Source organism: Thermobia domestica, chromosome 8, assembly GCF_964235325.1.
Source record: "Thermobia domestica chromosome 8, izTheDome1.hap1.1, whole genome shotgun sequence".
Classification (NCBI taxonomy): Eukaryota; Metazoa; Arthropoda; class Insecta; order Zygentoma; family Lepismatidae; genus Thermobia; species Thermobia domestica.
Window position 1 is genome coordinate 100984462 of NC_137461.1, and position 13854 is coordinate 100998315.

At 36.5% G+C, this 13854-nt stretch overlaps 1 protein-coding gene across 2 annotated transcripts in view; it reads left to right on the plus strand.

The window, feature by feature from the left end:
- Set1 (SET domain containing 1) overlaps positions 1-13854 on the plus strand; it is a 117093-nt gene that overhangs the window by 42777 nt on the left and 60462 nt on the right. For both annotated transcript variants that reach the window (XM_081768803.1, XM_081768804.1), the window contains exons 5-7: positions 1028-3365; positions 6500-6629; positions 12887-13048. In XM_081768803.1, the coding sequence (XP_081624929.1) occupies positions 1028-3365; positions 6500-6629; positions 12887-13048 (2630 nt within the window). The remainder of the gene's footprint in view (positions 1-1027; positions 3366-6499; positions 6630-12886; positions 13049-13854) is intronic.

The window sequence follows — 13854 nt, forward strand, 5'->3', positions numbered from 1 at the left end:
GTTTATGCATAAACTGAAACTTCTGTAAGTTCAGTTAGTAGCGTTCCAGAAGTTAAAGAAACGTTTATGTAGGGAGTAAACGCGGAACAAGAATTGTAAACTTTCACTACCATTAAACTACATACTCAAGTTGCCGTTAGTAGCTGTAATTTTGTAAACTGAACTTACATTAAATTCTCTGAACAGAAAATGAGATATAAGGGACTTTAATACCAAAACGAAAACAGTTTTGTGTCTGTTTCATGGTATATTGTCCTATATTCTTGCATGCCAGCTAGAATTTAAGAAACCCATAAAATACATGACAAAAAAAAAAAAAAGTTAGAAAGGCACTTCATAAAATGGTTTGGCAACCAAGATTACACAAGTGATATATTGAACTACATAACTTACTCTTACTGGCGATCATTGAAGTACCAATTTGAAACCAGTCAAAATAGCCAGCCCGGACTGAACTTGGGCCTCAGCGTACTGAATGTTGTAAAAGCACTTGTAGAATTCACCACAGGAAATCAAAGGTGATATTTACTTCTCGCTTAATAAAATTCTTTTAATAAAGCTAAAACTCCGTTTTTTTGTGGGAGGAAAAAGCTCCATCCCAAAAGAGCTGTTCTTTTTATCTGTAGCTATAGATATTAGTCAGGTGAGGTTTACGCTAATTTTTTCTTTCTTTTACGTTCAATAAGTGTTCTGCATGATCGAGAGATACATTATTAAAATAATCTAGGATTTCTTAACCTATCTATAAGAGAAAGATATGTATTTTTTTTTTTTTTTTTTTAATAGTATTGCAAAACAGTTGGATATCATATTCTGAGTTACGTTGTAGAGGGAGATGTCAAAAGTAAATTTTGATATAAAATCAGATATTATTCATGTGAACATTAGTTACAATGTAGATATGTGACTTTTACAATAAGGATCAGTGTGTAATGAAGTAAATTAAAACATTTTGACATAGGTTTTGAAGATGAACATACAGGAAAGATTAAAGCAGGCTGAGTGACACTATAATTTTATTTTGTAGGTGAAGAATGTCGTCGCTTATTTGAAGAGAAAACGCAGGATAAGAAGGGTGAGAAGGAAGCAGAAGAAGAAGTGGATAAAGAAGATAGAAAGAAAAAGTTACTGAAGAAACCTGTGATAATTCCAGCGGAACGAGATTCTGCTGATGAAGTAGAGTTCGTAGGAGATAAGGAAGAAGCATCTAAGAAAGATCACGATGTGCGGGACTTTAATGGTGCTCGTGAAGGGGACCATCGATTTTCGCGTCATGATTTTCCTACTCCAAGTTCTAGTGTTAGTGATATAGGATATGGAACGGGACAGAGCGAATCAAGTTATGCTGGATCCGAGAGGAGCTATAAAGACTACGGATATCATTCCAATCACTCAGCGCGGTCTACTCCGGTGGGGTATGAGTTTAATCATTACCCGACAGGTGGATCACAAACTCCTCATCTTCCCTATACTTCCTATCCACCTGGTCATCCTCCACCTCCAACATCGCATTCTGTTGTACCTCCTAATCATCCTCCGCCATCTTTGCCGCCATCTGCAGGCCCGCATATTCCCGGCCTCAGACCGACATATCCACATCAGCCCCCTATGCCACATCAACCCCCTCATCCTGGCTTGCCACCCCGTCATCAGTTGCCTCCACATGCACTACCACCAACGCATCAACCACCTCCACCTCACGGTCATCAACCACCCCCCATTCATCATCATCCACTTCCACCACTTCATCAACCACCACCTAACGCCTCCATTCCTCCTCAAGTACCCATACCACCCTGTCATCCACCTCCCGGACAACATCATCATCCTCCAGCAGCCCATCATCCGCCCATTCCGCATCCATCGTATCACCCGCCATCATCGCATCCTCAATGGGGACAAAGTTGGGACACTTCTCAGCCGCCTCCTACTGTGCCAAGTGTTAGTATCCAGCAGAGTGATGTTCGAAAGTCCCTGGGGCATACTCAGGTTTCATCGTCAAACAATTCGTGGAATAGCAGCCAAGATACCGTAGTGAACAATGATCGAAATGAACTTTCTACGGATCATAAAGTAAAAACTCTTAATGAAATAAACTCTTCAAAAAGTAAGATGAAAAAAGAAAGAAGTGGAGAAGAATATGATAAACCGTCACAGGGAAGAGAAAAGAAAGAAAACTTAAAAACATGTAAAACGAAAAGTCGTAGCTCATCTCCTGAATCGAGAAAAGGACTAGATTTAGATACTAGAATAGAAATGTTACTGAAAGGGAAAACGCCATCAGGCATGGCGCTTTCTTTTCTACAGTTAAGTGTTAGTAGTGACTCTGACGAAGAAAGTAAATCATCCAGTAAGTCGGGTAAAAATAGGCTTAAAAGATGTGAGAGAGTTCCTAGCTGTCAGTCACCAAGTGATTCTGATTCAGAACACCCAGTTCCCCCGTTAGAGCCGCCAGTTCCGGCTCCACCGCCACCGGATGAGGAACCACCTCCACCACCACCTGAATGGTCTCACCCCGATGAGTTGGACCAAGAACCTCTATCGACACCACCCTCTCCATTTCTTTCGCGAGAAGAATATCTCAAGTGGCATAGAATTGGCATCGAACAAGCGAAGATGGCGCGAGAGCGAGAGAAACGGGAAACATCAGGACTATTGCTGGATAGCGTAGACAGTGTACTACAAAGATTACAACCTAGTAAACTCAAGGAAATATATCAGTCGGACTTGGAGCAAAAAATTAACAAATGTGAAAAATTTTGGCCCGGTAAACCTCTGAGTATGCTGGAGAATTCAGGTTATTATAGTCCACAACACAGTAATAGTGATTCGGAAATTGCCTTGATAAGGGAAAGTAGAAAGTCAACACCACTTCAGGATGAAAGGAGCTGTTCAGAAAAGGGAGATGATGATGATCGGATGAGTCTTTCAAGCTTAAGCTCAGGAGGTGAAAAGATCGTAGAGCATCAGGAGGCACCGGTGATGAGAACAGATGGTGGTCCGGCCACTCAAGTGACTTCATTTCCTACGTATCCCATGAATGCAGTGCAGAACCCATATCCGCCAATTCCATTTCCGGCAGTGCCTGCTGCATACTTTCCACCTGGTGCTCCACGCCCGCCATACTTAAACACATTGTATACGTCAGACCCTTATACTTGGAGAGCTGCTATTCCCGGCTATCCTATACCTCCTGGAGTCCCCCCTGCTCCGTATCCACCACCTTATCTTCCACCAATGTCAGGAATCCCCAGTCATTATCCTCCATTGGGACTTGGAGCGCCTCCTATGCCATATGGATATTCCGGGTTTCATTCACAAAAGCCACCACAGCCTTTGGATGATCCTCAGTCACGAACTATCCAGTAAGTTTATATTTTTATTTTGATTTAATATCAATGTTATGCGGGATGTAAATGAAGTACATTGACGAAATTTGAGAGTCTTTCTTGTGGTAAATGGAATAAAAAGATCTAAAAAATATAGATCGAAAATGCAGATCGCTTCTTAAAAAAATACAGTATTCCTATAAAATCTGTAACTATATTCAGAATCTCAGAAATGCCAGGATACTTAACTTTAAAAATAATCCTCACTCCAGTGAGTGTCATAAAAAAAGTGAAATAGCAAGAGGCTGAGTAATAAATCGTTTGAGAGGTTGTAATTTAAGAAATCGATAAATGTAACTCCGAGTTCGGTATGATGTTTGTGTCCAAACCATTTTTTTAACAAGTACTTTCATAGCTATATTATTTGATCCCTTGCTGTTTCAAATTCTGCAGTCACCTGCTGCGTCACGCTCCCGGTGATGGAATGGAGTTGTTTACCCTCCCTTTTTCGGGGGAAGTTATATAGATAAATTATCTTCTTAAAATAATAAAATAAGTATCTTGGTTTACTTATTTTATAAATGGATATACTTTACTTTTGTAAGAAGACATTTTGCAATCCTGTTCAATAGATCTTTTTGTTCCATTGGAAGGAAGAAATCGTTTCGAAGATTGCACGTTTTCTTTACAGTTTGTATATCATGACAGTTTTACTGCGTGTTAATACGAGGGCCCTATTTATATTTTGACCCTTGGCAACACTGATTGCAGGTAGGCGCTATTTTCGTGTGCATAGAAACGTTTGACATTGTTGACCATAACGTACTTCAAATGTTTTGTCAGCTCTATTTGTGTTGTTTACGTTGACTTGAAGATTGCGTGACAACAGAGAAACGGAATTAACTCGTAAAAATTTTCGTGCGATTTATTACGATTTTCGACGTGGATTATCAAGACAAGAGTGCATCGATCAACTTACTTCCACAGTTGGCGATAAAGCCTTATCCTTTGCCACTTTGAAACGCTAATATAACGATTTTACTCGTTATCGTAACATCTCGTCTAACAACCGACTATTTGAACACTCAAAAAATCGAATTGATGGGCCATCCGCCGTACATTCCTGATTTGGCACCCAGTGACTACTACTTGTTCCCGAATGTCAAGAATAATTGTGGACAACGATTTTCGGAAGAAGTTGATGCGTTCAAAAACTATATTATGAAGGTGTCTCAAGAAGATTTAAAAAAAAAAAAAAATGCTTTGAGAAATAGTTTGAACGAATGCAAAAGTGTATTGATCATAAAGGAGAATATTTCGGAAAACACTAAATTAATTTTCAATGATAAATTATTGTTTTTTGCATTGTTAGGCTCAAAATATAAATAGTGGCCCGTACGGAAGGTATTTCTGTATTAGATAAATACTAGTGCGGTAGCAGTTATTGAAAGAAAATAAAATAAATGTATAATTCATATTAAATGATTTGTTTTTAAAATTATATACAGCAGCATTTATAAGTTTTTGATAAGGGTGCCACCAGGAGTTTGTTAGAAATGCGCCAGGTGAAACGGCAGGTGTAGTATAGCAAAACTTATACTATATTCCGAAAAAAAAAATCAAGGTAATACCTCCTCTTTTCGATTAAATACAACTGTATAGGTCCCCGATGCTAGGGCAACGAGACGACTGATGTGTCCCACATAAAAGATATTTTCAGTCTAATGATACTCATACTCAAGACGACTATTCGAAGCAGCGAATATGGAGCCACCTGTCGTAGACTGCCCTAGCAAATACTTACTAGTCCTACTGAATATTTAGAAAAGTTTGTTTGTGTGTCATAAGTAAGTAAACACCCGCAAAGCAATACGATTTCGTGAACACTTCTAGCGCGTGGAATTCTTGGTTCGATCCCAGCTCGCCAAGTGGGCTTCTTGGTGGACAAACACTGAGAGGTGGGTTTTCTCGGTGATTACGGATTTCCTTCTGCTTTCGTCATTCCTCTATTATTATCCATCTCATCATCGCCAACTCCCTTAGCCTCGAAGCATATTCGTGGGACGTTAAACTCAAAAAAAGATTTCGAGGAAACACCAAGTGACTGCTAATGACCGATGACTATGCGTAGGTGGTGGTACGAGCATGCAGTGAAGTTGAATCGTGGTGCGCGAACATGTATGTGAGAAGCTGAAGGAGCTTACTTGAGGTCGCATAATTGAGAATTAAAAGTTTGGTAGAAGGCAGCGCACCTTCAGTACTGTATTATATGCCGCTAGCAAGTGGTAACAGGATGATAATGTAGTCCACCGAAGCGTAAACGTATTCTTTTAAATTATTCTTTTTCCATTGTATGTGTTCAACTTTAGAGTAACAAATCATGATTAGAACTTCAGTTTTAGATATTTAATGTATATATGGATATTCATATCGGCTGACGATTGTAACTTGTGGGTAACGAGTGTCTCTCGTATTTTCGTTGTAGACAAGATTTCACTTAATATAGATATATCTAACTTAAACTATGTAATTTATCTGTAGCAATGACTATGCGTAGCAAAGCCAGATAGGAATGTGGCAATGTTGTGCATAGCATAATTTATGTATTTTTAGCGCTATATATATTAGGTGAACATTAATTAATGTATCGATTGATATGTCAGCAGAACAAAATATGTCATTAGTGAAAAAGAATTTCGAAAGTATTGAAATGAACAGGGCTTCTTCATCTTCTTCCTTCAAAACGATCAGTAAGAATGAACTGGCTGAAAACATAGGCTTATTCAGCTACAATTCGTTAAGATGTTTCTTCTCTTTACGAAGTATCTGCACATATTCTATAAGTCACTATGAGTAATGGTAAAGGAAAGTCACACTTTTATGGTAGCACCATATGTTTTCTACTATTGAGTCAGAATAACGTTCTTTCCTGTTGAACGAGCTCTGCTTAGTATAGATTTAATATAATTGAATTACATATGAAAATTCCTGTTTTTTGTCATTCACTCATTATGTTTATGTCGCTGTTGAGGATAGAAGTTTCACTGTATTTTAATTCCCATGTGATTTCACTGAGACCTCTGTTTTAACGACACAGTATAATATATATTTAATGTATGTTTGTATGGTCCTAAATACAGCACGTATTAATTCTGAATTTTACTTTGCAGTGGGGTTATAGAGAAAATAATCAGTGAACTAAAACAAATTCTCAAGCGAGATTTTAACAAGAAAATGATCGAGAACACAGCTTTTAAGTCTTTCGAAACATGGTGGGATGATCAGGAACGCTATGCAAAGGTAACGTTATATGAGATGAAGGCTTCCACTTAGTTATAAGGATTTTGTGTCTAATATTTTTTGGTGTTCAGAGAAATTCTAAGCATTTACAATTACATCAACAAAAATCGTGTCATCAATTTCTCTTTTAAATATCGGTATGCTTCATTCGAAAGTAGAATTGAAGAAAATTAAAAGGTGTAAAATGCCATTCATATTTGAAGGGTAAGGGGAAAAAACAAGGAATGTCCATGTATGTGCTTTTGCCGGTGCTTTGTCCTATCTGTTGGTTACTCTTGGTACTATTTGACTGTATATGCTATGCATGCGTAGATGTAGAAATGTCCATGTAAAAAGAGGCCAAAGATTTAATAACCCTATTCTTTGAACGCGGTTTGCAATATTAAAACGCCGTTTTCTCGAAAATGCAGTTTTGTGACATTCCTTCTTTATTGCCCTTACCCTTCATTTGAAGTAGATTCTGTAAAAGTATGAATTATTATTGGCTATTTTTTTTTTTAATAATAATAATAACAACATATTACCAATTACCTCCACCAATCGCAAATCTTACACAAGTAAGTTGAGCGAACAAGATTCGTGAGGTATCTGTTGCACAAAGGATGAATGAAAGCAACTTCCTAGGGCTCTAATAGTCAAAGTAACAGGCGCTTAAAAACATACATTTATCAGATTCTTACCTGGGGACAACTTTGTTTAACGTGGTTAACTCAAAAGATCTCGGTTTTAAGTAATATTTTGTTTCAAAAAAGATTAACAAGAAAATAAAAAATACGTAATAATAGTAAAATAAAGCATTAACTTTATAATAATGAACATAATCATCGGGCACATTTTCATTAGCTATTTCCCCATAACTTTATATCCGGACCTTAAAGGCAGAGGGGAGTAAATTATTTTTGTCAAATTTTCAAGAGAGACATAAAAGAGTGTAAAGTTGTGTTTCACTCTAAATAAGTAGCAATTGACCTGAATTTAATTCAAAATAATTTGTGAATGTTCCCTACTAAGAGGTCTTATTGCGACAGTTGTCTGTATTTTCACCGTTTAATAAAAAATATTTTTAAAAAGTGACATTTCTTTCAAAGGCAGGATATTTATCTCATTTCCTCTATTTTTTGAGAAGGTTTGTTGAAAGGATTACAGAGATTTATTTTGAGGTTTGCTTTAAGTGAACAGCTACATATGTAAGAAACATGGAATGCAACAAAAGTGCAAGCAAACATCATTATTCAAGTTCTTGAGCTTTAGGATCATCGATCAATTCAATATCTTCTTCCTTCTGTCCTGCTTGCGGAAGTGTTTCAAAAAAGTGATGATATACATGGTGATCCACTTCTTCAAATTTTGTAAGTCTTTCCATTTGTTGTAACTGATTGAATGTTGCTTATCTGTAACAGGATTCAATGTTGTGGGTAAGATGATGATCGATCGGCGGTTGCGCTGAACGTTCACTGTAATGAAATCATGTGCAAATGATTTCTTGTATAGGTAACAAAATAGCAAATCTCTGCTGACACGAATACACACAGCGTCACTGATTCTCACTGCTTCTGCAGACACTGATATCTTGCGGTTTATTAACTGTCCTCCAGTTTGTGCAAGGGGCTGAAATTCAAAAACTGGCTCAATAGTTGTGTATGGACAGCTATAGAATTTTTTGTTAGCGGCAATAAAATTTGCCAACTTCTGACATATAGTAATCGTTTGGTGAGTTCTTCTGTTGTCTTTCTTAATAATGGCATGAGAACCATCAACTTCACTATGTGTATGCCTCTTCAGTAAATATTTGTGATCGATAACTTCTAATTCCGGACCTTGTGCAATGATCCGTATGCAAAACAAGATAAGTGAAAAGTTCTTGTTTTGAGCAGCACAGTTGTCCGACCATAAGATTATACTTTTCACATTGTGAGGATGTCCCTGAATAACAGAAAGCAATGCTGAAGCAAAGTCATCTCCACCTCAACCACCAATACTTTCATCTCAAACAACACAACAGTATTTTCCGTCTGTTGCATCAAAAACTGTGTAGTTGAATGTTCAGAGCTTCCGTTTGTAAAAACTTTGGAGTTGATAAGTTTTCTCGTTGGGGACACGTTTGTAAATCCACCAGCAGAGTACGATGAAACTTGTTTTCATTGGATCTATCTTTGTCCGTAGATTTAAACTTGTAACGAAGACGTACTTCATCAATGTGTTTCCTGTACCTTTTCTTCTCAACCAGTTTTTCATCTGTACAGCTTTTCAGTTTGATATTAAATTCTTCACAAACGATCACAAGAATCCTTGGAGGGAAATTTAAAAGGGATATTGAAATCTTCATTGAATAGTCGACGATAAATTGGTTCTTTTACTGGGGCCAGATTTCGTTCATTGCACATTTCAGTGTACAATTGATACATCTTTGCTACATTCAGATCACTTCTAAGGCAAAGCTTCTGACCTTTGTTTCTGGTGTAGTGGCTCTGAAAAGATGGGAAGCTTTTAATGTGTTCTTTTACAATAAAGATACTTTGTTCGCTAACTTTGCTTGCAGGTATATAATGTTCTCTACCATCTTTGGGAATTACTCCAGCTGATGAGCCGCACCTTTTCAGCATTACGTTTTCTATGAACTTGCTTGAAATTCTTAGTGTGGTAATACAAGTCTAGGCAACCTGTCCGGTGATCCTACCATAAACGTCCACAAGTCAATCTTGTGCCGCGCTGTGCAGCAGTGCAATGTGTTGCAATACAAGAAAAAGAAAGTTCAACCTCGACTCACCGCCGATCACAAGCGCAAGAGACTACGATGGGTGAAAGAGCATGTGCACTGGAAAGAGGAATGGAAGCGGGTTATCTTTATTGATGAAAAGAAATGTAATTTAGACAGATCAGATGGTTGGGCATATTATTGGCATGATTTGAGGAAAGAAGAAAATATATTTTCCAAACGGCAGCAAGGTGGCAAGTGTATAATAGACTGGGGTGGGTTTGATGCTTATGGTAAAACCAATCTTGCTTTCCTTTCTTGCCGTATGGAGGTCACTGATTCAAACTTCGCTCGAAAATAATCTGCTTCCCTTCGCTACTTTGTTAAATAATTGGTGAACCTTTATGGGTCTTTCAAAAAGATGATGTCTCTATACATGTGGTCAAATCCACCAAAGAATGGTTTGACTATAAAAACATGCGCGTAATGGATTGGCCTGCAATCTTCCCAGACCTGAATCCAATGGAAAATGTTTGGGGTGTGTTGTGTCGGCAAGTGTATGCTGGAGGTCGACGATACGATAGTATCGAGTCGTTGAAAGATGCTATTATTCGAGCATGAGATGCACTTGACATTTCCACGTTACAGAACCTAGTGAATACCATATTTGACCGCGTGTTTCAAATAGCAGTGAACAATGGTTCATACATAGGGTATTAAGTGCAGTGGTCGTATCACTTTAGCAGTGCATTTCTCTATATACCCATTGTTTCTTGTATTTCTACACACTTTGCCTTACAATGTAGGTACTACTTGCTTGATTTCCTGTGATTTATTGTCAGTGTTACATCAACTATCCAATGCAGTTCATTTCCCTTATTTTGCATACACTTTTCGTACCTTAATGCACTGGTCGTATCATTTTGCAACGCATCTTATGACGATTCCGAATCAACTAACGATTCTTCATCTGAAGACTGAATATTTTTTGACAAATTAACATCTTCAGTATTGTGTTTTTGTATCAGATTTCGCTTTAACCATTTCAAGTATTTTATACCCACGAATGAAACGGGTGGACACCTTCCACTGAGAACAAACGCGACTGGAATGTACAAAAAGTTATAAGTCAGATATACTTATGTATGAAAGCGCCATTTACAAATTACAGTTGTTTAAAAGCAGAAAGGAATGAGTCAGATCTTGTTGACTTACTTCTTTTTGCCTCTAAGTGCCTTCGGACTTATATCCAGTTTTATTGTTGCTATCTCCTAAAGTATGCATAATACAAGTACAAGCTTTCTAAGAATAAGAGATATCAGAACACGTGTCTCAAATCTGGCAATAACTCATTTTCATTAAAAAATAACTTACCTTTAAGGTCCAGATATGTATATAGTTTAAATAAACAGTTTTTAATGAGCTTGAAATTAAACACTGACCGGAGCAGTGTGATAATCAAGGCTACATTCATATCTTAGTAATTGCAAAGGCATGCCATATCTTTGAAGTCAAACTGGTCGTGCAAAGAAAGAAAAATAGAAAAGTAATGTCCTGACATTATATAGTCCAGATAACAAGTAATAGTTACATATAAGGCATGTCCAAATGAAAGTGGAACTGAAGGCAGCAATAGCCCAAAGCGGCCAGCTTTGGCCAATAGGAGAGACATTGTGTTCCATCAGGACAACGTCAGGCCACACACATCGATAGTGACTCGCCAGAAGCTCCGGGAGCTTGGTTGGAAGGTTCTTATGCATCCACCTTATAGTCCGGACCTGGCACCGAGTGATTACCATCTGTTCCTGTCCAGGGCAAACACGTTTGCTGCTGAAAAAGTCGCTTCAAGAGAGGCTTGTGAAAATCGACTGTCTCAGTTTTTTGCCACTAGGGACAAGGGCTTCTATGAGAGAGGCATCATGATATTACCTTCCAAATGGCAACAGGTTATCGAACAAAACGGCGCATATGTGACCTAAATCGGATAATTCTAACTATGGTAAGTCAAGCCTTCAATGTCATGCCAAAATAATGGACATATATATATATAATCAAAATTACCAATATCAGTGTCGAATTCTACTTTTCGGTGTCGCTGAGATGAACAATGACACTTCCGATACTGTGGCCCGCAACATGGGGAGGAGAGGGGATAAAAAAAAATTATCGAAAATGACCAATATCAAGGAGCGCTTTAGTAATAGTAAAAAGTGACTGACTAACGAAACATATTACTATTTTTTCTTAATTTAACCCAGCGAAGTGGGTAATTGATGCTAGTAAATTATAAATGTTTTAGAGTACGGATAAAAATATATGTACTATATTTCTGAACGTAGTACAACCATGTTAAAAGGTGTTGTTAATTTGTATCAGTTTATAAAGCTCCGACGAAAAGTATTTTTTTTGAAAATTAAACACTGTGTTCTTATAGTTCCTGGCTATTCATACAAAACCTACAACAATCTTCAAGTCTGCGAACTAGTACAGGTGGCATCATCATGCAAAGTAATTACAAGAAGATTGCGATATAAAGAGGAGTAAAATGATTCGTAACTAACTTCTTTGTATCAATTTTTCCTGTTCATGCCAACAGTTTAAGTTTGTTAATATTCGAAGATAATTGTTAAGATTTATATGGATATAAAAGATGCACTAGATTTCAAGTTCTCTTTAAGTGCGATTAATCACTTTTTAGTTGATAATCTCTAAATTAATTGACCTATTCGATCATAGTGTTGTTCTTTTCTTACAGGTAAGTCATAATCTTTTTACTACTGAAAATCATAATGAAATTGATCCACTCATTCGAAAATTGTTTGATGAAAAAGTTAATCTAACTACTTTTAATCGTGACATTTTATAAATGCCTCGGAGATAATAAGTTGGCGGAGTTGAATATAGGAAGTTAAGTTTGCTGTATATTAGTGAAGGAAATGTTCTGGAATGAAATGCTGTACTACATTAAAATAAAATACCACTCTTGGTCGTTCGTTTTACATACTAATAATAATGAGTTATAATTATTTATGTCGAGTTTCCGGAACAGGATGCATTAATAGAACTTCCGTCATGGTTAATATTTATGTACTGCCTAACACGAAGAAATGGAATTTTTTCTTAATAAAACTGATATTGTGCTTATATATTTATCTAGTTTTATATACATGAAGAATTCTTTAAATTATATCATTGGATACAGACAAAAGAATACCAGTCTTATTATTAAGTTCAGAATAATGCACTAGACATTTTCTTTATTGCATGTTTTCCTACTTGACATACAACGTGTATAGTGGAATAATAATAATAATAATAATTTATATATTACCATATTTACTGTGTTTTATCCGAGTGTGGATTTAAAAAATAACGGCGGTATTGTATGTTATCAGAATAGGATAATCCGCATAGCTACTTGAATCCCGATCACTTTTTTTTTATTATTATTATTTGTTATTATGATTGTGACATTTGTTCTTCATAGTATTCATAAATTCTTGTTGTTTCACTGGCGCCATTAATTTCCACTGTCTGTTAATTTCCTTTTTCTGTTTTTCAGAGCCAAGTTACCTCGTTAGAGATAGAAGAAGCTTCTAAAAAAGAGAACGTATTAGCGTCACTACTAGATACGAATAGAGAAAGCTTGGGACTGGATTCTGTAGGCCTCGGCGGTATTGGTTTAGGATTTCGTGCGGCTATGCCGAAAATGCCATCCTTTAGGGTAGGTTCAATTGTAATATTTAATCCATTTTGTAAAAGTTTTATTTTGTGTATCAAACTTTTTAAGTACTCAGTTTGAACTTCTGTTGCAATGATAACATGAAAAATAGCATTTCAGCATCACATTTCTTATTATATATATATTAAGGAAGAGCAGTGAAGTAAAATTTTAATTAAAGTTAAATTAATTTGTCCATCGTAAATAGACTTATCTTATTACTCAAAATATTTAAAAATTTATTGCTATTATTATTTGGAAGGGTTATCAGTGCGTTACAAGTAATAAAAGACTGTGTGAATTTTACTGTATCGTGTTTAGAAATGTTCTCAGCAGGGTTGAAAAAAGTCACGATTTTAAAAAAGAATTTTTGATTTTTTATTTAAATCACTTGCACTTGAATTTTTTGACCGGAATAAAATTTAAATGATGTCCATTTTCTTAATTGGGAAACTACAGAGGTTCCTTTGTTAAAGCGAAGTCTTCAATTTCCCGATATTTTTACTCTTTTCTGCAAGCAATTTCTTACACGTGGTAAGTTACTCATTAGCAGTACAATATTGTTCATCAAACATCTATGGTCCGTTATATGTATATGGTCCATTACATGCATTTCATTTTCTCCACAAACTTTTTTTTTTTCTTGTTTTTTTCCGTGTTAAGCAAATTATGAAAGAAATGTTTGCATCTATTCAATCCATGTCCATGAGAATTGTTCCGTCCGCTTCCTTTAATGTATAAGCGCGAAGTTGGTAGCCTTGTTTCCTATAATATATTTGAATTTGTTGTTGCTCTTATAATATCCCGAA